Source organism: Misgurnus anguillicaudatus, chromosome 1 (genome assembly GCF_027580225.2).
Source record: "Misgurnus anguillicaudatus chromosome 1, ASM2758022v2, whole genome shotgun sequence".
NCBI classification, from domain to species: Eukaryota; Metazoa; Chordata; class Actinopteri; order Cypriniformes; family Cobitidae; genus Misgurnus; species Misgurnus anguillicaudatus.
In genome coordinates, this window is record NC_073337.2 from 25,406,250 (window position 1) to 25,430,926 (window position 24,677).

A 24,677-nucleotide genomic window follows, 5' to 3' on the forward strand; every position below is an offset into this window, starting at 1 on the left:
TAATCCAAAATGATTTGTTTATCTCACAATCTTGACGTTTCTGACCGAATTACGATATAAATAGTGTATACAATTAGTTCACTAATGGACATTCGTTCGAATCTCACTTTTCATTCATGATTTATAATGAATATATTCAGATGTCACGTTTATTGTGCAACGTCTGAGGAACAAATACGCCCCCTTGTGGAATTTCAGCCGTTCCATAAGAGGCTACAGTAATACTCGAGCCAAATAATAAAACTACCCCATGATATACTCAACCTAAAGCAATCGAAGATACATGTTCATCATCTTTTTGGAGTTATTTTAGTAAATGTTTTTGCTTCTCCAAGCTTATAAAGAGAAAACAGGGATCATAGAACATCATCTTCCCAAAAAGTGCATTCATCCTTCAAAAAGGTAATCCTCACGACTCCGAGGGTTTAATAAAAGGTATTTTGCGAGTAATCGATGCACTATTGTAAGAACTTAACTAGCATTTGGTAACAACACCATTTTGCTTACAATATTTCATTGTTTAGCTGCAAAAGGCTTTTATTAACCCCTTAGAGCCATGTGGATAACTTCTGTGAAAGACTGATGCACTTTTTTGTGGTTTAAAATCAGAAGTTGTTCCATGATCCCACCATTATTGAAAAAGCAAGAACATTTACTAAAATAGCTCCAAATGTGCTCATTTGAAAGATGATGGACCTATCTATCCCGGATTGCTTGAGGGTGAGTAAATCAGGGGGTTATTTTGATATTTGGTTGGAGTATGCCTTTAAGATAGAGGCACGTACAAAAGACCCATTTTGATTTCATCATGTCTTCCGCAATTTAAAAAGCTTAAAAACCCCGATCCCGATGACACAGAGGAGATCTCAGAGGAGACCCTCATAAACTGCTCTCCATACTGGGCTCTGCTTCATTTAAGGATCATGCCAGAGGCATCACATCCTGCTTGTAAAGCGCAACTCAATATAAACTGCACAAAGAGCAAAATGAGCCTTGTAAAAAGTCGCAATGCTGCTTAGCGGAGCAGCACCGTCGTCCACCCGCAAACCAAGACATTCATTAACACACATCTGTTCTAGCGGCAGTAAAACCCCCTTCGGTTTACTCTGCTCCCCCCGACCGCCGTGCCTGCCGGGGCCCGGGCTGATTACGTGCCACTTATACGGCCCGCTGCGCAGGACGTAAAAAAATCAGAGGCACCTGGTCCGAGTGACCCTGGCATGAACTCCAGTCAGGTTCCTATCTCACAAACACACAGGACAATGTGTCCGCACACAGTGACCTCGCAAAACTTTAATGACCCTCACATCTGTTTGAAGTGCAGGTGACCCTGTCTGCCCCGGACCAACAGAGCAAATTACCACATGTCTGTCTTTACTGCCAATATGAAGTCAGGGTATTAGCCAGAGCCAAAAAAAAGGTTAACCTCTCACTTCCAATCATAGCAGATTAAAGCACTGAAAAGGTCAAAACCAAGGTAAATTTGTAAAGCATGCCATTCACTATCTAAGTAATTAGTCGAAAAATGCCAAAACTGACTTTATAAAAGAAAAAAGACATTTTAACATAAAGGTAGCATGATAAATACATCAGTGTGCTCTTATGACTGATTACAACAGTGCCACCAAGTGGTTAAACCTCGCTGTTTATTTAAAGAGACACTCCACTTTTTCGAAAATAGGAAAATAGAGTTAAACATTTGATTTTTACCGTTTTGAAATCCATTCAGTCGATCTCCTAGTGTAGCGCTACCACTTTTAGCATAGCTTAACATAATCCATTGAATCTGATTAGACCATTAGCATCGCGCTAAAAAAATAACCAAAGTAACTAAGAGTCTAGTTTTAAATAGGAAAAATATCAAAACTCTTTGGTCATTTTTGAGCACGATGCTAATGGTCTAATCAGATTCAATGCATTATGCTAAGCTATGCTAAAAGTAGCGCCAGACCCGGAGTTCAGCTGAATGGATTCCAAAACTGTAAAAATCAAATGTTTAACTCTAGGGGAGCTGGAAAATTAGTATTTAGAAAAAAAGTGGAGTGTCCCTTTAAATCTGCTCAATATGATCTGTGGCCTTGTGGTCAGATTGCCATGTTAAGCTGTGATGCGCATGTGGGAAATTTATGTAAAATTTTTAATTCAAACAATTACAAAACCCAAATATATCCACATAAAAGTTGGCATCACTGCTTCAGCCAATCACCTTTTTTTAAGCAAGTAAGCCCCACCCACTGATTAACATTGAATTTGCATACAAGCTGAAATTAAAAATGAACACGAAAATGAAAAACAGAACATAAAATTAAAACTAAGCTTTACATTTAAATTTTGTCTCTATTTTTGCTTGGGCATGAATAAAAAGCCTTTTAAAAAATGTTTTTACAGATTCCTTTTCAAGTTTGCATTTTTATTTTAATATTGGCTGTCTTGCCTCAAGATAATATGGAAAATGAAATGCCAAATCATCAATTTAATTTTATTTTTCAATTTGGCCAGAATGATGCTTCATCACGTTGAAAATGAAAACATTTAATTTAATGTTTTAATATTTATTTTAGCCTTTAATTTTCAAATTTGGGACATATTTTGGTATTCAATTTTTTATTTTATCATTTAATTAATTCATTTAAAAAAGACCAAAAATACCTTCCATAATAATCAAGCAGCCCTAGTTCAAACTTGCAACATTTTTCCCAAATATGTTCCCTCCTCCCCAACACCGTCTCTCTGCTCGTACTTTCATTAAACGTTTTTGCGACAGAGGCTTATCCAAATCCCAAATGTGACCACAAAACCAGTCTCAAGTCTTACGGGTATATTTGTAGCAATAGCAAACAATACGTTGTACTGGTCAAAATTTTAAAAAAATTATGCCAAAAAACATTATTATATTAAGTAAAGATTATGTTCCATGTTTGTTAATTTCCTACTGTAAATATATACAAAATTTAATCATTAGTTAATGTGCTGCTAAGGACTTCATTTGGAGAACTTTAAAGCCGATTTTCTCTTTATTTTGATTTTTGCAACCTTAGATTTTTAAATTGGTTTTTCTCCTAACAAACCGAACATCAATGCAAAGTTTATTTATTCAGCATTCAGATGATGTATAAAACTAAATTTCAAAATATTTACCCTTATGACTGGTTTTGTGGTCCAGGGTCACAAATGTCTACAAAGAAAGATCTTTGAAAAAGTGTTTCTGATTCTACTCCGAGAAAGAGTTTTGCGCGACATAAATCCAATTAGGAAAACAATGTAGTCACCATATAAAACATTTAAATGATTTAGTGATGCACTAACACAACATCAACACAAGGTTCAATTTGTAGTCGCCCATCCCTTTCGTGAACAGTGCAAAAACCCCTGGCATTATTCCTCCGCTCATCCTGTTGGCAGAGTAACTGGGTCTTTCCATGAGAGTAAACCACAAAATCCAGACGGAGAATGTTGGACAATTCAGAGTTTGATTTATGCTCCTTATTAAGAAACTTCACTTGTTTTTTGGTCTCCTGCAAACACAACACAGCTAAAGGGAAAGTGGACGGCTTTCAAAAAGAACACTTCTGCCATCTGCTGGAGAAATGACATTCACGTACCACAGCATTCCTAGACCATCTCTGCATCCTGATACTATCAGTTTAATAGTAGTCGAAATTGGATTTAGTATGTCCCATCAATGTGACGCTGGACCACAAAACTAGTCATTTGAAATGTATACATCATCTGAAAACCTAAATAAATAAGCTTTAGATTGATGTATAGTTTCACAGGATTGGGTCTCTAATCCTGTCTATATATACTGTATATTGAAGAAATCATCTTTAAAGTTGTCCAAATGAAGTCCTTAACAACAAATTTCTAATGATATATAAAAAATTTTATATATGTACGGTAAGACATATACAAACTATCTTCATGGAACATAATCTTTACAATGATTTTTGGCATAAAAAATTATAATTTTGACCTATACAGTGTATTGTTGGCAACTGCTAAAACCCATGCGACATAACCCAGGTGAAAAAGTAGTACACTTCCATAGTGTACTTAAAGTGCTTTATTTTCGCACACTAATTTTGTACTTAATAAACTCAAAATTCATATTCTTATTTGTGTTATTTTGAGACACCATGAATATGAACTAAAATGCACTTTTAACATACTATCTCTTTATTAAAAATGTATTTAGTTAACACTTTTATTAAACTTGAACTTTCACACAAAGATGGGTTCAAGTTTAATACAAGTGGTACCTAAATACATTTTTAAATGCATTTTTAGCACATTTTAGTTCATATTTATGATCTCTAAAAATAGCCCAGTGAAGTACACTTAGATGATCTTAAGAACATCTTAAGAAGTACTAAATTTTTAGTATATTAAGTACAAAATTAGTGTGCGAAAATAAAGCACTTTAAGTACACTATGGAAGTGTACTACTTTTTCGCCTGGGAAAACTGGGTTTTGTGGTCCAGGGTCACAAATGTCCATACTTTCCTGTACCAAAAACAGTACATAATTTAAGGGCATCGTATAAGTAGGCAAACTGGGATGCAGGCCATGTTTAGGCCCGGTCTCTATCACAGAAGCCTTTTTACATTTTAACATAAAAGTCTAAGTTGCAGAAATGCAATTCAATTTCTGCGAGTTACACACAAAATATTTTCTTTTGTCTCTTTCCTCCAAATCATGGAAATACACCTGTTCCTTCAAGTCAAGTTGTTGGAAATATATTACATATTAAGATTTTCTTCTTCCTGTTTCTTTTTTTCCTTCCATTCATGCATGTTATAAATGAATAAAGATTGTATATCATATAATAAACCAACCTAAAGTCCACTTGGCGGCCAGCATGTGGTTCATCCCTCGGTCCTCTGAAGTATGAAAAATCCTCCTGCTAATTTACAAAAATGCAAATTATAGCTTTACAACTGCAGTGTGAGTTGGTAAGCTTTCTCCATGTCTGACCTTCGTTGCTTACCCTTCGAGCAGGTGGACCGCCCCTGTGATCGTTCGGAAATGAGTGATGGCCGTCTCCATGGTACCCCCTTTGATCTTCTCTGTGGTAGTTACGAGGGGCACCATTTGGGTAAAACCGAGGGCCTTCGTATTCGAAACCCCGACTGTACTCTTCGTCCGGCCGTCCAAAGGGAGGTCTCCTTTCCCCAGGTGCCCCTCTTGGATATGGACCCTTTAACGAATGGAAAAATGCACTGGTTATTGCAGGCAAAAAAATATGACAACAGAAAATCGTAAAAATTGTCAGCTTAAAACAGAAACATCTACAGCACAGCCATAAAGCAGAAATATTTACCCCTCTCTCTAAAGCAAGCCGTTCCTCATATACACCTCTGATGTTTCTGTCTCCCCTAAATGCCACTGAGAGAAAAACAAATAAGACACATTAGCATCAGATTTGACACATTTATTAACTTCATCTTAGATCAGTGGTCTTCAACATGGTGCCCGTGGGGTGCCCGCCAAAGTACATTCTATTAATAGTCTCAATTGTAATAATTATTTTTTACATATTTTTATATTATCTTGGCTTCTTTTGTGTATGTTAACATTTTGAACAAAGATAAAACATATTAACAAGTAAAATAAAAAACAACACGTGAAATAAAAAGTTTTGAGTAGACTATATCAAAAAGTAGCCCTTATATACTAAGGAAAAAATGTGATATCATGGTTTAATAGAAATTTTTATAGGATCTCACAGTAAATAACTTACTTTTAGTATTTCAGAATTGTCAAAGTATTTCTTCAGCTGTATGATTTTTGTTGTTATCTGTTATCTGACAAAGGGGATACATGAAGAGAAATGAGACAAATACATGTACATGCATGCATGCATTTACAAGACTTTCATTCAAAATGACTTCTAATGCATTTAAGGTATACATTTTGTGTAGCAATATATGGGCAGTATGTCAGTAAAAGATGCACTTCTTATGTAGAAAACTTGGCAGATACAAAAAGCGGACATTTCGTAGTATTAAGTTAAAATACAAAACACATTTAACAGGGAACAACCTCAATGTACATGTTCTTGTCGTATGTGAGTTATTTTTTTTTAAATAAATAGATGTATTCTTTTATTAAAATGGTTCATAATAAATGGTTTCCATTAATTCAGACACCGCAATACCGTTTTCCACCGGCACATACCGAAGACGCATGCATAATTGTTGCCCCAAACAAGCGTTTACATACCGTTCACATCCTCTGCTTGACATATCTCCTGTCAAAGTAATATAAATGTGTAATTCTTAGCCAATTCACTTATTTTAAGCATTAATTTTAAGCTAAAAACGTAAAACACGCTCAGCTCGTTTTCTAAACAAAACGCCACTACCAAAAACTAAACACTTCCGGATTCTGAACAATTCAGCTTATCAAAATACAATTTGTTTATCATATATGTGTTAATAAAAATAATGTTAAATTGAAATGTAAGACATTACCTTATGTAAATATATCTTTAAAAAATCTGAGCGTTTACTTTTTAACATATATATAAATGATCAGGTTTGTTTAATGCGGAAGGACTCTTATTATGACAGCAGCAACTGTATGGTTTCCGGGTCGCGCTTCCCTTACGTTTTGAATCGGATTTACACATTTAAAATGTTTATTTTGCTCAGTTATGACGTGCAAAGTCCGCTTATCGCTCATATCTTAAAAATGCTTTAAAATCAGTAAGAGTCCGCCGGTCTGGTGAGTTTAATATGCGTTTTATATGTGCATTTGCTTAGTTCTGCGTATTTGCATGAAGTACAGTAGATGTAATACATGTATTGTCTTTTACAGATGTATTGTCTTTTACAGATATAAGGAATAACAATAACAATGAGTGGAGGTTTAGCACCCAGCAAAAGCACTGTTTATGTGTCTAATATCCCATTCTCCTTGACAAACAACGATCTGCACAAGGTGCCCTGTTGCATGTGATGCTCAAAAGCTATGTTGTTGACCAAATTATAAACTATCAATCTGTTAGCATTGACTGCAATATCTTATGCACTACATTTACAAGTATTAATTTAAATGTGTGTCTTTCTATTTCCCTAAAGCTATGCTCTAAATATGGCAAGGTGGTTAAGTAAGTGTGCTTTAATAGACTTTATAGATTGTTTTGCATTATGTTTGTGTCAAGAGTATATCTGTGGCTTGATCATAGTTATTGTATTTTCTGAAGGGTGACTGTCGTGAAAGACAAGCAGACACGTATGAGTAAAGGAGTAGCATTTGTGTTGTTCCTGGACAGAGAGTCTGCTCATAATTGTACCCGCTCGCTAAACAACAAACAGGTATGCTGTTTTACCATAGTATACTATTCAGACTTTAAGATTGACTATTTATAAAAACATGGTGATTGTGTTTGACTGCTCACGTAAATCTTTCAGTTGTTTGGGAGAACAGTAAAAGCAAGCATTGCTATTGATAATGGCAGAGCTACAGAATTTATCAGGAAGAGAAACTATACAGACAAATCCAAGTGTTATGAATGTGGGGTAAGTTTTCAATAAAACCAAATTAAATGGAAAATTTATATTAAATTGTTTAAAGAATAGTTTTTTGAGGTTACTATACATACTTCTATATCATTTTATTTACCTCCCTTAGGATGAGGGGCACTTGAGTTACGCTTGCCCTAAAAATTTACTTGGAGAGCGAGAACCACCACCTAAAAAAGAAAAGAAAAAGAAGAAAAAAGCCCAGCAGCCTGAGGAAGTGTAAGTGTTAAATAAGTGTATGTAATAACATCATAGTTGCATAATAATTATTTATTTAAGTACTTAATGAGTTTATCTTTCAGATATATTTAATTGTATTATATGTTTATATTCCTTTAGAGAGCCTGAGGACAGTGAGGAGGAAGGAGAGGATCCAGCGCTGGACAGTTTAAGTCAAGCAATCGCTTTCCAGGTCAGTGAGTGTATTAAGCATTAATGCTCTGTGTCGATTCGTGTGTTACCAATAAGGTAATTTCTTCCACCACTTTCAATAGCATTATCTGATACCTAAAAATTTTATCTATATACACGCATTCTGAAATTTATTTTGCGTTTCAAAGTCAAATTTGTGTAAACTGTTGATTGAATAAGTATAAGTATACACAACCTTGTTATACGCAACTCATTGTTATGTGTAAACAGACACAGCTTTACTATCATTAGACAGCAACTATGCAGACATGGACTCTTAAAGGGAAAGCGCTACTAAAAGGAAAACACAGTTTAAGTTTATCATCATTTGAATACATAATATCTGCCAATTATTGTCTAAGATCCACTATAACAAACATTTTTAAAAAATAGTATCTTTTTATGACCATATAAGATTATTATTTTGTAGTGGTTTGAAATGTGAATTAATTTTATACTTCACAGTTAAGTCATCATACAGTATTGTTTCCAATGAAGTAGTTTCAAAGGAAAATATAACGTTTTTCCTACCATTATCAGCAAGCTCGCATTGAGGAGGAGAGGAGAGTGAAACAGGTCACAGAGGAGGCGTCTGAAGCATCGACATCAGAGAACACCCACAAACCAAGGATCAAAAAGAGCGCCTACTTCAGTGATGAGGAGGAGCTGAGCGACTGACTCATACCTTTATGTTCTCTAATACTTCTTACCTATTAAATAGATCATATAGTGATCTAAATTTCTCATTTTATCCATGTGTTTTTGTTGAAGAAAGCATTTATATTCAGGGTAAGAGAAGGTTATCTTAATCTGATGTGGTGATTTGTCATAAATGCTATATATTTAGATAGTGATGTATGAATCCTGCCGAGTACAACTTTACACTTATATCTTTTTATCATGTAAATAAAGCTTAGTTTTTTGTTTTGTTGCCACATTTTTGTTATAATGCTTAGAAAACTGTGAAATAAATACTGTTTTACATAAAACTTTGTCATCTTATCATCCTGTCCTCAGCTTTGAGGCATTAACTGGATAGTTCATCCAAAAATGTTCTGCTGAACACGAATGAAGATATTTTGAAAAATGTTAATAACCAAACAGATCTGGGGCTCCATTCACTTCCATATTATTCATTTTTTTCTACATTCACAAGTATAAATTTAAATGTGTGTCTTTCTATTTTCCTAAAATGAAGATATTTTAAAAAATGTTAATAACCAAACAGATCTGGGGCACCATTCAATTCCATAGTATTTTTTTCTACATTTACAAGTATTAATTTAAATGTGTGTCTTTCTATTTCTCTAAAATGAAGATATTTTGAAAAATGTTAATAACTGAACAGATCTGGGGCACCATTCACTTCCACAGTATTCTTTTTTTCTACATTTACAAGTATTAATTGTGTGTCTTTCGATTTCCTTAAAATGAAGATATTTTGAAAAATGTTTAATCAAACAGATCTGGGGCACCATTCACTTCCATAGTTTTCTTTTTTTCTACATTTACAAGTATTAATTTAAATGTGTGTCTTTTTTATTTCCCTAAAATGAAGATATTTTGAAAAATGTTAATAACTGAACAGATCTGGGGCACTATTCACTTCCATAGTATTCCTTTTTCTATATTTACAAGTATTAATTGTATGTCTTTCGATTTCCCTAAAATTAAGATATTGTGAAAAATGTTTATAATCAAACAGATCTGGGGCACCATTCACTTCCATAGTTTTCTTTTTTTCTACATTTACAAGTATTAATTTAAATGTGTGTCTTTCTATTTCCCTAAAATGAAGATATTTTGAAAAATGTTAATAACCAAAGAGATTTGGGGCACCATTCACTTCCATATTATTCTTTATTTCTACATTTACAAGTATTAATTTAAATGTGTCTTTCTATTTCCCTAAAATGAAGATATTTAGAAAAATGTTAATTAGCAAACAGATCTGGGGCACCATTCACTTACATGAAAATTCTGTCATCATTTACCCACTCTTATGTTCTTACAAACCTGTATACATTTCTTTGTTCTGATGAACCCGAAGGAAGATCTTTTGAGGAATGTTCGTAAGCCCCATTCACTTCCATAGTATCCTTTATCCTACTATGGAAGTGAATGGGGCTCACCAACGGTTTGGTTACAAACATTCCTCAAAATATATATTTTGTGTGTGTTTATCAGCCATTAAGGGCTTATGCAGTATGATTTTCCAGTCAGTTTTGCTCAGTCAACTAGACATAAATTCTCACACTCAATTAAAAATATGGAAATAAGTGGAATTGATGCTGAAGGGGGCGTTTCTATTTGTAAATGTCTTAAAGGGATAGTTCACACAAAAATGATTTACTCACTCTCATGTTGTTACAAACCTGTATAAATTTCTTTGTTCTGATGAACCCGAAGGAAAATATTTTGAGGAATGTTCGTAAGCCCCATTCACTTCCATAGTATTCTTTATCCTACTATGGAAGTGAATGGGGCTCACGAACGGTTTGGTTACAAACATTCCTCAAAATATCCTCTTTCGTGTTTATCAGAAGAAATTTATATAGGTTTGTAACAACATGAAATTCATTTTTGGGTGAACTATCCCTTTAAGGTCATTTAGGAGGGGGGAAATTACCCAATCCTCAGTGACTGACCTGAGTGGACCTCTGAGGAAGCACTAAGCACGACTCGTTTATGAAAACCCTGCGGCCCCGATACCCCTTTTAGAAAGTATACGAGCACCGGATTGGCGGAGCCCGGTCACATGACCGCAGCCGCCGCGCTGTAGTTTCAACGACAGCTGCCTGCCTGGGAGAACAGAGAGAGCGCGCATCGCGACTGAAGCGCGAGAGGCGGCCGTGCCTTCAACGCTTCGCGTAAACTTTCCACAGCATGGGAGACAAGAGAAGTCCTACAAGGTAAAAACAAACCGAGAAAGCCGTCCATACGGAGAGAAAAACGATAAAAAGAGACTATACGGCTGAGTGTGTGCGTGAATGAGAAAGACGCAACAGAGTGGCCACCATGGCGGACTGTATGTTTAACGAACCTAAAGTATCATCAAAGCAATGAAAAAGCGCTCCCGCCGGGCGGGAATCGTGACTTTGTACTTGGATAAGTCGAGATGAGTGTGTCGGAGATTCCTACAGTTCGAGATGTGATGTTCACTCTGTTTGTTTTGCTTTTTGAAGGCCGAAACGGCAAGCGAAGCCCTCCTCCGACGACGGCGGCTACTGGGACTGCAGCGTGTGCACGTTCAAGAACAGCGCCGAAGCGTTCAAATGCATGATGTGCGATGTCAGGAAAGGAACGTCAACGCGGTGAGTACATCGCATTGTGTTTGCTTGGGAAAACAGGGATATAGACAGGACTCAGAGCGCACAGAAAGCAATTTAACTAGATCGTTGCGTTCGCGGCGCGTAGGTCGTAGGTTCAAATCCCATGGAACGCACATACAGAGACAAATGTAGCTTAGGGATGTCTCACGTGACTGTAATTGCCAAAATACTATATAAGAACATATTATGTAAAATTGGTACGTTTTATGCTTGTATCAGTCTGATTATGACTAAACGTACTCTACTAAAGGTGCCAAAGAATGCATAAAAATAATATGTTAAATTCTTCTCTGATGAGTTATGTGGTTTTATTAAGTGCAAAAATTATCTAGAGATAATTACATGTCGATTTACACCCCTAGGATTTGCCTTACGAACGAAATGGTCTATTATTACCTTATTTGAAAGAGTCATAAATATTAATGTTGAGCTTTGCTCTGATTGGCTGTTTCACAAAGCAGCTCCTTTCAGTAGCTCCGTGTGTGTAAACAGACCTTATGTTTGAGTCTGTATCAGGATGAAGTTATGAAATTTGATGAATAATCAATTGTTTTGAGATTGTTAATGGACGCTTCTGAGTGGTAACTTTGTGGGGGGTTTTTTTAGTATGGACCTGCTAAACGTAACTTTAACTTCAATAGTAGAAATTATCATATAGCATTAACTAGCATATAATGCTAACTCAGCAGTCACACCTTTTGGGTTAGCATTGTAACAACATTGTACATAATTTAATGTGTCGTTTGGCTGTAACGTCACATTGAGATTGGCCTGTTTAGCCGTCTTTTGCATGCACGGGGTTTACTTTAGAATGAGAAACAATTGCAAAGGGGGCTAGGGCTGTAATGATAAATTGTGTATCCCGTTAAAAAGACCTGTCTAAAATCGATTCTGAATCGCAAGGCTGCGATTTTATGTTTCATGCGCAGCTACTACGGCATTTGGTCAGTAGGAAGTCCTTATCAATCTAAAATCATTATGAGTCGGAGTCGTTTATAACGTGCATTTAAAAAAGCAACACTCATTCAAAATATTCTTTATTATTATGAAAATGCCTGTAACAGTTTGAAGAACAGTGATATAAATATTCTTATAGACATTTCCTGGAATAGCGTTTGTAATGCTACATGTTTGTAATGGCGTTTCTGCACAATAGCGCCCTCTGGCTTTTGGATGTACCCAGATTTCACCGTAATTCATTCATTGACAAAACGCGCATTTGCACGATTAATCGTTACAGCCCTGATGGGAGCTCACGATATGTCCTTACCATGTATTATTCATCTGTGCCTACAGTTTTACATTCTATGGCACCTTTAATTTAGATTATTTCTGAGTGCATTGTAACTTGATTTTTTATGTAGATTATTAGTAGCTCATTGGTAGAGCATTGCGTTAGCATCACAAAAGGTCATGGGTTCAAACTTTGGAAACACACATACTGATAAAAATGTATGCCATGCAATGCACTGTAGGTCACTTTGTAAAGTAATGTATATAAATCAGTGCGCTGCAAAATGATCTCACTGTGGGCTTAGAAAGCAGCACTGATTAGATTTTCAGAAGTCAAATGGAGGTTTAAATGAGCCATTGCACACAGATTCATTATTGTTCAGTTAAACGTCCATTTACCGTACTCATTTACCGTAATCTCCAAGTTGTGGGGCCAGCGATTTTATAGTCTTGATTATTTGCAATCAAAAAGCAATTGCGGCTTTACAATTAGCATTGGGTAATGTCTTTCCCATGTTTTCTAAATGCATCAATCCCATGGCGAGCACTAATGACCCCATCAGAAAACGAACATTTAATAGGCTTGTATTTTCTCACCTTCAACTTCTCTATCATAATAATCCACTCTCACCGATTCGGCGTTAGCAATCGTCTACCTCCCTTATGTCATTAAGATAAGATCAAGCCAAAAAGGAAATATTTCTTATATTATTTTGAAACAAAAAGAAAAGATTATGAAAATGATGATGATGGACCTCGGCTCTCGATAGCACTAGATAATTATAGTTTTTCACGATGCAATCGTGCAAATGCGCTCGAATCGTAAGTCCCAGTTGCTAAATTAAGGTATCATAACAGAGCCAACAAATGTTCATTTTCATTGCAAAACCGTGTGCAAGGAAGGCGGTGTTTTTTTCGTGGGGGTGGGGAGCTGTCACTCGTCCAGGTCAACACAGCAGCTGGCGTCCAGACAGCCTGAACTCATTTGCATTCAACGGCTTAATCAAGAACCCTGTCATCAAAAGAGGCATCATGCGCGTGCACAACACATGGACACCCGTGTCCATAAATAAAAGCATGATTGCACATCTGCCCTCTTTTAATGCCTCTGAGACAGACACAAATGATGGTTTTAATGATGATGTCCCCTTGACTGTGATAGTTATGGGACATTAATTTACAACTGACTGCTTTTGAAATGCATGCATGCATCCATCCTCAAAGCTAAATGCAAATGCATTTTTGTTACACTTTTTCTACTTGATTGACACTGAAAGACTCGCACTTCTGCTTTATGCTACATTTACAAAGCATTTGTTTGTGTAGAGGCAAAGATCGTGACTTATTTCTGCTTTCGTACGTTATTCTCCTAAACAGCCAACAAATGTTTTAAAGAAAGGGGTTTACATTTAGATTAGGGCTGCAACTAATCTGTAAAATTGATAGTGAAATTCAATGTCTGTGATGTCATAAGCTCCGCCACAACTGTCGACAGCACGGGCACATTAATAGTTGGTGTTTTTTTTAATAAAAATAGTATTTATGTTTTGACATTAAAAGATGTTTAACTATTTAAAGCTGTACAAAGTTTTTTTATTTAAAGGTGCAGTGTGTAATTTTTAGAAGGATCTCTTGACAGAAATGCAAAATAATATTCAAAACTATATTATCAGGGGTGTATAAAGACCTTTTTATAATGAACTGTTATGTTTTTATTACCTTAGAATGAAAGTTTTTATCTACATGCACAGAGGGTTCCCTTACGTGGAAGTCGCCATTTTGTGCCGCCATGTTTCTACAGACAAACTTTTTTTTTACTAAGTTGTCTCCGTCAATTACATGTTTGTCCAGTGGCGGGTACCATAGCTTCTCTATGCGTTTTAAAACTGGGGTGAGCAGTGGACTGAGCCGTTGGTTGCAATTCGCAACCTCACCACTGGATGCCGCTAAAATTTACACACTGCACCTTTAAGGCTTAAAATATCAAAATCAAAAAAATTATATTAGTAAAACTCTGTAGTAGTGTTTTTTGCACTTTTAAAAGTACACTTCTACACATGAATACCCTAATTTAGTGCCTTATAGCTATAATAAGTAAAAAATCTAATTGAGTACATATTTATGTTTTTAACCGATTAGTCAATCAATCAAAAAAATAATTGACAGATTAATCGATTATGAAAAGTATCATTATTTGCAGTCCTGATTTAGATTGCGGTTGCGTCCAACGGATAGTGGATGAGTCTTTGATACGGCTGTGATTTAGCACCAATTTGTGCATGGCAGCGAATGATACAAGGGTTAATTTAGAGCTCGTTTATTAGCTGCCGCATCAAATACGTCATTCGGATAGGGCGTGTAGCTTTTTTATGCATTTATGTATAAGCAAATATTATATTTTCCAATCGAGCCCAGCTTGAATTTAGGGATACAAGCTCACGACCGAATGGGCACTTTAGTGTTGCTTCAGCATTGGCTGTATTTGCTCGTGTTCGAAAAGAGTGATTTGTTTACCCGGTTGTTACCTCGTGCTGACAGACTGACATTTAATTGATGAAGCTTCAGCTCCTCATGTGAACCCGACCCCAAACCAGCCAGCAAACCTCTAATTTCAGCATACTGACACTGTTTGCCCTCGGTGAAAAGAGTCATTCTGCAGGACAGAGTATTACACCATTCAATTACAACAAGCACGGACATAAACCCCCTTTAGACCGGTACAGTTTTTACTTAAGGCCTCTCTCGATGACGGATTGAGCAAAGGGAAGCCACGATATGTTTTGTTTTGGCAGACGAGCATGTGAGTTTTACTTGACTTGACAGTAATGTATGTCTGTGTTGTCATAACAAATTTAAGGCAGTCAGTTATAATTTGTTGACTTAACCTGTGAGCTCCGCTGGGGTATCGCTGAGAGGTTCGAACCCATCATCCTTTATATTCGTCAGTGTCGGTGAGGTGATGACACGTGAAGGATTTGGATTAGGGATGCTCCGGTCAATGCCGATCTCCACTAAAAATACGTGGCCAATCACTATTCTGAATCGGACAGCCGATCTTATTCACAGCTATTTTATGTACTACGGCTTTTGATCAGTAAGTCCTTATCGATCTGAAATCGCTGTTAGTTTGAATCGTTTATAACATGCATTTGAAAAAACAACACTCGTCAAACATAATTATTATACATATTCTTTATTATCATGAAAATACCTGAAAAGGTTTTAAGAACAGCAATATAAATATATCCTTAATACAGTTCCTGGCGCTGCGTGTCATCAGCTGCGTGTGTATTGTTGTTCGTCTACAGCGAATTTTGAGTTTCTGCGCGAGAGCGCCCCCTAGCTTTTGGATGTAGCGCCATTTCACCGTAATTCATTGAGAAGTTCGGGTTTACTTACCCCTGGGGAATGCATTTATCATCCAGTGTTCGCATAAGACGCATTCTTGTTTGGAAAAATAGTTTTGAATGAGCACCACAGATTGCAGGGGTCTCAAGAGAAACCTTTTAAAGGGTACCCCGACGATAAACGCATGTATGGAGTAATAGATTAACACTGGGATTGGCTCTATAAATGTGAAATTAAAAACGGTAAAAATATCATAGTTTTAATAAACTTTAAAAAAGTCTATTCGCTTGGAGGCCATTTTGTTTACATCACAATACTTAAAGGTTGCAGTCAAAACATATTAAATAATGTGGTCTTGACACATGGCATCAAAAATACAAGAACTTCACCCTCTTCTGTTCAGCCATTTCAATATGAACCGAAGAGTAACATAAATAATGAAAAATACAGAAAACATACAAATGAAAGATGAACAAAATAAAGACGATCTGAAGCTTTGTTTATACTCGCGGTTTGGTCCGCAACGCGAGCCTTTACTGATCGCGCCCGCGTCTCAAACCGACAAGGCTTTTTTAGTTGACGCGCTCACTGTTGCACTTTTCTTTGAAAACGACAGGGGGCGACGCAAGCAATCGAGTCAAAAACAAACACAAAGAAGAGGATAGTAGAAGTCGTTCGCTGGAACAATCATGGTGCTTGTAACATCAGAGCTTAAAAATAAAACACTAATTTCTTAAATATTTCTTTATTAAATATTATAATTTCATTAGTTTTACTGACAAACAGTACAGAAATCTCAAGGTTTATATTTTATTCCTTATCCAGTGGTACATTTACTACAAATATAAGCCAGTAATTCTTTATCATATGTAAAGAATTTGTGTTTTTAATGGTAAGGTTTCCATACTTTAAGTATGGATAAATAGTATATGCATTGTTGTGCATGGATTGATCAAAGAGATACATCACAGGCTTGCTTGTTAGGCCAGAATTGCCTCGAGGTCGATAATTTTCGGATGCAGAGTTACGAAATGGGGTTTCGCGCGCCCACACTCCGAGTTGACGTGAATTTTGTCACGCACACCAACGCGCTCATTCGGACGCGTCGAGTGTAAACAAAATTTGAGAGGTAAGATGGTGGGACTGGGGAGTTAAACTTTGAAAAACTATAGTAGATATTACAGGATGTACTATAGTAAACTGTAGTAATATTTTGCGACAACCGTTACACATTATCGACCCAGAATGCATGATGCGCGAAACATAACAGCGGCCTCCACAGTTTAAAGTGAGTATTACATGTTGGGATATTTAAAGTAATGTGTTTCTGATGGATTTAAGTAGTAGAAGGCAAACATAAAGTATTGAAGAATACAAGAGGTACCCCTTAAAAGATGGTTTTTTTTAACTCGACAATGCATTTAAAAAATGCAGCACCCGCAAGCAAAGGGCAAAAATGTCCATCTGTATGTGTAACAGAAGCTGGGAATAAATTCAAAATGTTTTACCGTCTTGCACAGCTTGCCATCAGTATACCAATTGAAGCACCACTTCTATAAAATATATATAAAAAATAAAAAAAAACAAAAAAGAAAGGTCATTATGATTGACTCGTTCACATTGTGCGGTTTAAATGAAGGCAAAGCAGCGTGTGAAATTCACTTTAATTGCATGTGTGCAGAATCCCCAAGTGCAGCACTGCGATCGCTCATCTCTTTGCCCAAAAAGGCGAAACTAATGCAGTCTGAGAAAGCTTTCCCAGCATGCCTCTGCTAATTTAACCAAACGGCACATAAAAAGGCCACGTTATGGAGTAATTACAAGAGTCTGTTATTATTTATTAGACACATTTTTGCATAAAGTTTGCAAATTCTGTGTGTACTTTTAGAAACAAGTGACCTCATTTTCGATTCAGACACAGTTCTGGGCCCTTGATGAAAGCAGAAGGGACCTGGAAACTAAAGCCAGAGGGAAGCATTGCAGAACTGCAGTGCTGGATTTTAAGAGAAGCTAGCGTAAAAGCAAAAGCTTGGAAAAACGGGCAGAAATCAGTATGGAAGGGAGATCTGGGACGGTGGGAGGCAAAGGGCCATCTGTCAAACGGGGGGCTTGGAAGTGGAGCGATGGAAGGAGTAATATGGAGACTGCATGTTCACACAGTGTAGCGCATTAATCATGATGTCCCCTCCCATCATTTAAGCCCATGAGTACACAACTCTTCCCAGTACAGTCATTACACCATTTTACAAACATGCACATATGAACACATCTGAGAGACTCTTGGCTCGGGTGAAAGAGTAATGTGGGAAAGATGAGAACTTCTGTAACAGAAATGGCCTTTGTAGACATCTTAAGATGCATGTGATTGATTGCAAATGAGATAAAAGCTGACATTGACTTGTTTTACAAATTACAGTATAGCATGGCCTTATAAAACACACCTGTTATTGCTAATAAAAATATTAGGAGGACGTTTAAGTTATTAAAGAAAAAATAGTCTCTGATATGTATTTTAAAGTTGAATATTAATAATAGTAATAGTATAATATAGTGATATACCGATATATCGGCCGATATGTGGCAAAATTATAATCTTTATAATCGACCAATTAATCTTTCTGTTCCTAAAGATTTATTATCCGATTATAAAGAGAGTGATAGACCGGTATATCGGCTGATATTTGGCAAAAATGTATCGCCATCGGCCGATAAATCTTTATAATTGGCCAATAAATCTTTCTGTTCCTAAAGATTTATTATCCGATTATAAAGAAAGTGATGGACCGATATATCGGCTGATATTTGGCAAAAATTTATCGCCGTCAGCCAATAAATCTTTATAATCAGCCAATAAATCTTTCTGTTCCTAAAGATTTGTTATCCGATTATAAAGATAGTGATAGACCGATATATCGGCTGATATTTGGCAAAAATCTATCGCCATTGGACGATAATTTTTTATAATTGGCCAATTAATCTTTCTGTTCCTAAAGATTTATTATCCGATTATAAAGATAGTGATAGACCGATATATCGGCTGATATTTGGCAAAAATGTATCGCCATTGGACGATAAATCTTTATAATCGACCAATTAATCTTTCTGTTCCTAAAGATTTATCATCGCATTATAAAGATAGTTATAGACCGATATATCGGCTGATATTTGGCAAAAATGTATTGCCATCGGCTGATAAATCTTTATAATTATCCAATAAATCTTTCTGTTCCTAAAGATTTATTATCCGATTATAAAGATAGTGATAGACCGATATATCGGCTGATATTTGGCAAAAATATATCGCCATCAGCCAATAAATCTTTATAATCGGACGATAAATCTTTCTGTTCCTAAGTTTGTTGTTCTTAATTAAAATGTATGTAATTATAACTGTAAAGCCTAAATTTGACAGTCAAATGACCAACGATTATTTACTTTATAATGTAACGTTACGTTTTTTTCAGACAGTACCGTGAGGTATTGGATTCATTGTATATGTCTTTGTAAATATTTTACAAGAACTTAAAATGGGTATATTTATATATTATGCATAACAAATATTTATTTAGCATCATCAATTTTCTGTTTATCTCTTTTACAATTATTACATTTGCATTATTTTGGCCAAATTGCTTTCTTAATATTGCATCAGCCATTAAAAAACCCATATCGGTCGACCAATAATAACAACATGACTGTATAATTGACCATTTTCCCAAGCAAATGGTTTCCTACATTGCTCCGTTAGATGTGTGCTTTAACATAATGTAATATCAATGTTTCATGACCATTTATATATATTTATCTGTAAGTAGCCATATAATAAGTAGGGTAATGTACAGTCACGCAGTCATTATCGTTAAATAAATTCAATATCGACCGACCACCTGTACATTATCCCTTACTTATAGTGCAAAGTTGCAATGGCAGAAATAATAGCTAGGATTATACAGAGCTTAGTCGCAACATGTGAGCAAGTAGTTTCACAAAATCTCTTTCTCTCTATTAAAGGGGCTTGAGAAATCAGCAGGATTAGCATTAATGTTATTTCCAGCAGAGAGGAAATGTATTACAAAAATCATTGATTGATTTTCTCTGAACAGCGGCAAGCATGAAGTCTGCCGGGTCTCGACATGCAAAAGGCCAACATCTAATAATGACTGTTTTCACTCGGCTTGGGCTTGGGATCAATGCTAATGACCGGTTCTTGGCTGCTTTGCTTTAAGGCTCTTGATGCCCTAATTTCACAATGTGTAACTTCATTAGCTATTCCCAAAGCTTCCAAGGGTAATGGATGAAAGCATAAACATTGCACCAGCACTATAGATACTGAGAAGCTATTCGTCAAATCAGAGTGTTTGCGTGTCGGCAAAGCAGAGAGCAGCCATGTTAAAAATAAAGTTGTGTTTTAGATGCTTATGCTTTTGGTTTTGGGTACTGTACTCCTGTACTTTTACCTGATTATGACGATACTACAGAGTACCGATACCGATTCACATCGAATCAAGCTGTGGGAAATTTCGGTACCAGAGAATGCATGGGTGCTAAAAAAAAAGTTTAAAAACAATAACGGCCTATTTTATTTTGGTGCTATTTTTTGTGGTGGGGCTATTTTGGCAGGGCAAGTAAATATTTTTACTAGGGATGCTCCGATCAGGAAGCCGATACCGAGTACCAATTTGTTATCTTCATGATCAGCCGATACGAATGCCCGATATCGATTCTTCAAGCTAATATTCAAGCTCTTTGATGACTGTAATTGTTAACTTTAAGTAATACCAGATGTTGCCTTGGTTAAAATACTTGCAGTCATAGGCGGAAATCCCGGGGGGGTCGGGGGGGACAGGACCCCCCCTATCTGAGGGTTGTCCCCCCCTAAAATATCATTAAAATATGTGTATTGAAAATAATTTTATGATTTATAATACTTAAAATAGTTGTGTAAGAAGTAAAAGAATACAAATGCAAACGGAGCAACAACAAAAAACGTTGTAAACATTTGGATTCCCCCCTCCCTTGCCTCACAGTGGTTTTGTATTTACAAGCTGCTGACCTATTTTTGCTTCAAAAGTGAATAACTCACCTGTAAAAATCATTAAACAATTCCATAAATGTTTTTTGGTTATAAAAAGCTTTTTATTTTATTAACTTTTTGTTATTGCACTTTAATTGCAAAGATGTTCCTACAATGAAAAAACAACTAGTTTGAGATTTATATTTCCTTGTCTTTTTTTAACTATACTAGAAACCTCTCCCCGCTGTAAAAAAGTAACTTTTTATTCTGAGTAAAATTAAAATGACTTACTTTTTACATTTACATGAGTATTTTTAGACCAGTAACTTTACTTTTACTTAAGTTAAATATTATTAAAGTATCTTTACTTTTACTTAAGTGGAATATTTTATTACTCTTTCCACCTCTGCATTCATGTGTATTAAAATTACATTTGCGTCCGTTCATAGAGAAAGAGAAACGTTTTCTATCTGTACACATTTCCTTGCAAGTACAATTTTGCCTGTATTACTGGTGTCCCCTTCAAAAATTGTTCTTGAAAAAATTTATGTTTATTGTCCCCCCCAACATTTAGATGAAATTTTCGCCCCTGCTTGCAGTAATATATTATGTTATTTTTTTTCTATTTTTAGGACAAATGAAATTGGACCCACCCACTTTTTCTCTAATTTAGCGCATATGTCTGTTCACTTAACTCTTTCCCCACCATTGACAAGTTATTATGTCAATTAAGAGAAAACGTTTCCTTGCCAATGGTGCTTTCCAGATTAATTTGTTAAGGTATTCTGTAATTCCGCTATTATCCACTAGATGGATTATATACAATTTGTAAAAAAAACTTAAGCAAAAATGAATTAAATTAATTTTAAACTGCATGCATGTTTTGATAACTGTTCTGAATCTGATCTCTAACAAAATTCCTTTACAAAAATGCAACTATTTCAGCTTTTTGTTCAAAATTTGGTATTTTTGAAGAAACCTTTTTAAGAGAACAAATGAGAATAGGATGAAGATTTTTTTCCTCGTTTTGTTTGTTTAAAAGCAGAGGGTCTGTTCTTTTACTTGATATATTTGTGTGTTTAATATATTTATTTATAAAAGAAAATTTTCCTGGAAGACATTTTGTGAAAATCACAAAAAATGTTGGCGGGCAACTTTAAAAAAAAAGACTGGCGGGGAATGATTTGAGTCAATTAAATCGTCAATTAACAATTTGAAGGCACTATAACTAATTAACCTAATTGACGCATTAAATTAACATAATAAGAATCTAATTATACAAAAATGTTGAAACCATGTTTAGCTGGTTTCGGGTTTTTGGCCAAATGCATCCAGAATTTTCAGTTTCGGCCCAGAATTTTCATTTCGGTGCTTCACTATTAGAAAGGAAACCCTAGCAACAACAGTGGTGGAGTATTGCATTAGCAGTGCAAAAGGTTACGGGTTCAATCCCAGGAAACACGCATGCTGAAAATGTGAAAAGTCACTCTGGATAAAAGCGTCTACCAAATGCACACATGTTAACCAACTACGCAACATAATGCGGAAGCATTCCTGACCAACAGCAATAGTGATGTTCCCCATAGCAAACGACACAGACAATCGATTTGCATTTTAAAACAATAAGCTAATAGTTCTGCATTGATACTCTTTGAATTTCCAGTGTTTGTCTTCCTGCTGTTGAGAGGAAAAGCAACCAGTTTCTCAGCACATTCTTGTCGCATTACTCTACGCAGGCAAGATTTCTCAACCCGCTTCCAAGCTCGCCTGTTTTAACTTGCTCTTTCCCACATAGTCCTTTCTCGATTCGAAATATCTCGCTTTCTCGCCTCTCATTCTTGCCTATTTCTCTCTCATCATTTTTTCCCCACAGGAAGCCTCGTCCCGTTTCCCAGCTGGTAGCCCAGCAAGTCCCACAGCAGTTTGCTTCACCCACACAGCCCAAGAAAGAAAAAAAGGAAAGGACTGAGAAAGACAAGAACGAGAAGGAGCCGACGCTGAAAAAGAATAGCCACAAGAAAATGAGGTGATGAGGTGGATCATTTTATTTACTTTAACGCCGGATTACTCTGTCTAATCTGATTTGTTCCTCTCTCCGCCCCACAGGCCCAGGTTAAAAAATGTAGACCGGAGCAGCGCTCAGCATCTGGAAGTGACAGTGGGAGATCTGACGGTTATCATAACAGACTTTAAGGAGAAAACAAAGCCCTCCTCCAGTTCTTCCTCTATCGCAACATCTGGAGACCACCACAGCCAGAGCGGATCCAACTCGGATAACACGGAAAAGGAGATCTCCAGATCTTCATCCCCACGAGGAGAAGGCTCCTCGATCAACGGGGAGTCTCACTAGGATTATGAACGCTACTTCCAGTGTCCTGCGCTCAATATATACATTTTATCTTGGACAGACACAGGAGCGAATTTATGTATGCCAAGACTTACTAAGACACAGACTTAACCCAGCAATATAAGCCATTTCTCACTACTACCACAATTATACATGAGATTTCCCAGGATACGGGTTGGCGAAATTGTAGATTTTGTAAGAAACTTTGATGATTACTGAACAAATAGAAGAAATAAATTGACTGTTTTTAATTTCTCTATAGCACCAACATAATATGTTAGTATTACGAATCAGATTAGTGTTGTTTGTTTGGATTTAGACATTGACGCGCGGCCTTCTCTTTAATTTTGTGGCATAGTTTTGTAATTTACATCCCAAGAATTAGGCTTGAAGCTGAAAAGGTTCTTGTGTTTAAATGTGTGGAATTAACTGGAACGTTTTTGCGAACGAAATTTCCTTCGGCATTAATGCCGTTTCAGTCGCAGCGGTTGCATATTGTAACTTAAATATTCATTAGGCGAGGGTTAAGCCGCCTAATAATAACTGTGACCGAAACTTCCTTTATCGATTGTTTTTAGCACCAGCTGGTACTCGGTATGATTTTAAGCAAAAATTCATTGTTTGATTATCTGTTTTTGTTCATTTCATATTTTCGTCACTTTTCACGGTAGATCGCATCACGTGTGCGGCTAGTTGTTCTACCAGCATTGATTTGTGTTAAAATGTCTTGATATAATTCTGTTCATTCTAAAAAAAAAAAAAAACATTACATTTATGACTAAAATTGTAAAATGTATTTGTAAGATGTTGACTTCATTGCCTTTATGACGAACGGTGGTATATAAATATATTGCAGTATAGGAAATATCTCTTAATAAAATTTAAGGTTTAGACTCACGTTGTCAACGTAACAAATTCATTTCAGGGGATCTCAAAGACGTGATCTTCACATTGAGGTCGTCTGATAAACATCATTGTCAGTTTCAGTTCTCTGTAGCATGCATGAAAGTATTTACGGTGGACCTTTAAAAAAGTTTCAGAGACTGTGTTGCAATATCGGACATTTGAGTTCAGTAAACACAAAGGTATGCTTTGTTTCTTTAAAGCTAACAGCAGCGTCTTACTATTTCTAACAATACAATGTCTTTCTGTACAGTGTTTCTGTATTGCTCAGTGGTTGAGCATTGCATTAGCAGCGCAAATGTTTTATACACCAGGAAATATTTAATTCATTGTTCTCTACTGAAATTTGATATTGAAAACCTGTTTGGCTGGTAGATGAGAACACAAAGGTCGGGTTATCTAAAGATATCAAGTAAATAAATATTTTGAATATTCTTAATACTGTGACATGGAAATGGCTAGCCCATACAACATTTGCAACTATTTTAAATATACTATTTTAAAATTACATCTCTGCTGAAGAAAAAAACTATAGAAACCATCATGCATTTAATGTTTATAAT

At 36.0% G+C, this 24,677-nt stretch overlaps 3 protein-coding genes across 6 annotated transcripts in view; 2 read left to right on the forward strand and 1 right to left on the reverse strand.

Annotated features, from left to right (window-relative positions):
- The window catches only part of pphln1 (periphilin 1), a 34,176-nt gene extending 27,645 nt beyond the window's left edge, over positions 1 to 6,531 (reverse strand). Inside the window, exons 1-5 of one of the 3 annotated variants that reach the window (XM_055191098.2) lie at positions 6,474 to 6,531; positions 5,741 to 5,804; positions 5,321 to 5,385; positions 4,988 to 5,197; positions 4,836 to 4,903 (exon numbers count right to left, since the gene is read on the reverse strand). In XM_055191098.2, coding sequence (XP_055047073.1) covers positions 4,836 to 4,903; positions 4,988 to 5,197; positions 5,321 to 5,385; position 5,741 — 344 coding nt within the window. In that variant the 5' untranslated portion in view covers positions 5,742 to 5,804; positions 6,474 to 6,531. Of the gene's footprint in view, positions 1 to 4,835; positions 4,904 to 4,987; positions 5,198 to 5,320; positions 5,386 to 5,740; positions 5,805 to 6,222; positions 6,386 to 6,473 lie in introns of those variants that run through there. The other 2 variants (XM_055191099.2, XM_055191097.2) reach the window with 2 other exon arrangements.
- A 46-nt stretch (positions 6,532 to 6,577) lies between these two features.
- Positions 6,578 to 8,926, forward strand: zcrb1 (zinc finger CCHC-type and RNA binding motif 1). 2 transcript variants are annotated; one of them, XM_055191102.2, is made up of 8 exons: positions 6,578 to 6,726; positions 6,838 to 6,942; positions 7,083 to 7,111; positions 7,208 to 7,319; positions 7,416 to 7,523; positions 7,636 to 7,745; positions 7,866 to 7,938; positions 8,478 to 8,926. In XM_055191102.2, the coding sequence occupies exons 2-8, from the start codon at positions 6,859 to 6,861 to the stop codon at positions 8,613 to 8,615; spliced, it is 654 nt and encodes a 217-aa protein (XP_055047077.1). In that variant the 5' UTR covers positions 6,578 to 6,726; positions 6,838 to 6,858; the 3' UTR covers positions 8,616 to 8,926. The 2 variants fall into 2 exon arrangements, with proteins under 2 accessions (XP_055047077.1, XP_055047078.1); XM_055191103.2 differs by having other exon boundaries at positions 6,588 to 6,726; positions 6,820 to 6,942.
- A 1,749-nt stretch (positions 8,927 to 10,675) lies between these two features.
- yaf2 (YY1 associated factor 2) lies at positions 10,676 to 24,104 on the forward strand. The gene is made up of 4 exons (XM_055191104.2): positions 10,676 to 10,849; positions 11,123 to 11,251; positions 22,738 to 22,890; positions 22,971 to 24,104. The coding sequence occupies exons 1-4, from the start codon at positions 10,824 to 10,826 to the stop codon at positions 23,212 to 23,214; spliced, it is 552 nt and encodes a 183-aa protein (XP_055047079.1). The 5' UTR covers positions 10,676 to 10,823; the 3' UTR covers positions 23,215 to 24,104.
- Positions 24,105 to 24,677: the final 573 nt, after the last annotated feature.

Bases quoted from the DNA above. Each gene is read 5' to 3' on its own strand.
- zcrb1 (XM_055191102.2), top strand. From the start codon at position 6,859: ATGAGTGGAGGTTTAGCACCCAGCAAAAGCACTGTTTATGTGTCTAAT. The intron at 7,112-7,207 runs GTAAGTGTGCTT...TATTTTCTGAAG, and splicing joins AAATATGGCAAGGTGGTTAA to GGTGACTGTCGTGAAAGACA. The intron at 7,746-7,865 runs GTAAGTGTTAAA...ATATTCCTTTAG, and splicing joins GCCCAGCAGCCTGAGGAAGT to AGAGCCTGAGGACAGTGAGG.
- yaf2 (XM_055191104.2), top strand. From the start codon at position 10,824: ATGGGAGACAAGAGAAGTCCTACAAG. The intron at 10,850-11,122 runs GTAAAAACAAAC...TGCTTTTTGAAG, and splicing joins GACAAGAGAAGTCCTACAAG to GCCGAAACGGCAAGCGAAGC. The intron at 11,252-22,737 runs GTGAGTACATCG...TTTTCCCCACAG, and splicing joins AGGAAAGGAACGTCAACGCG to GAAGCCTCGTCCCGTTTCCC.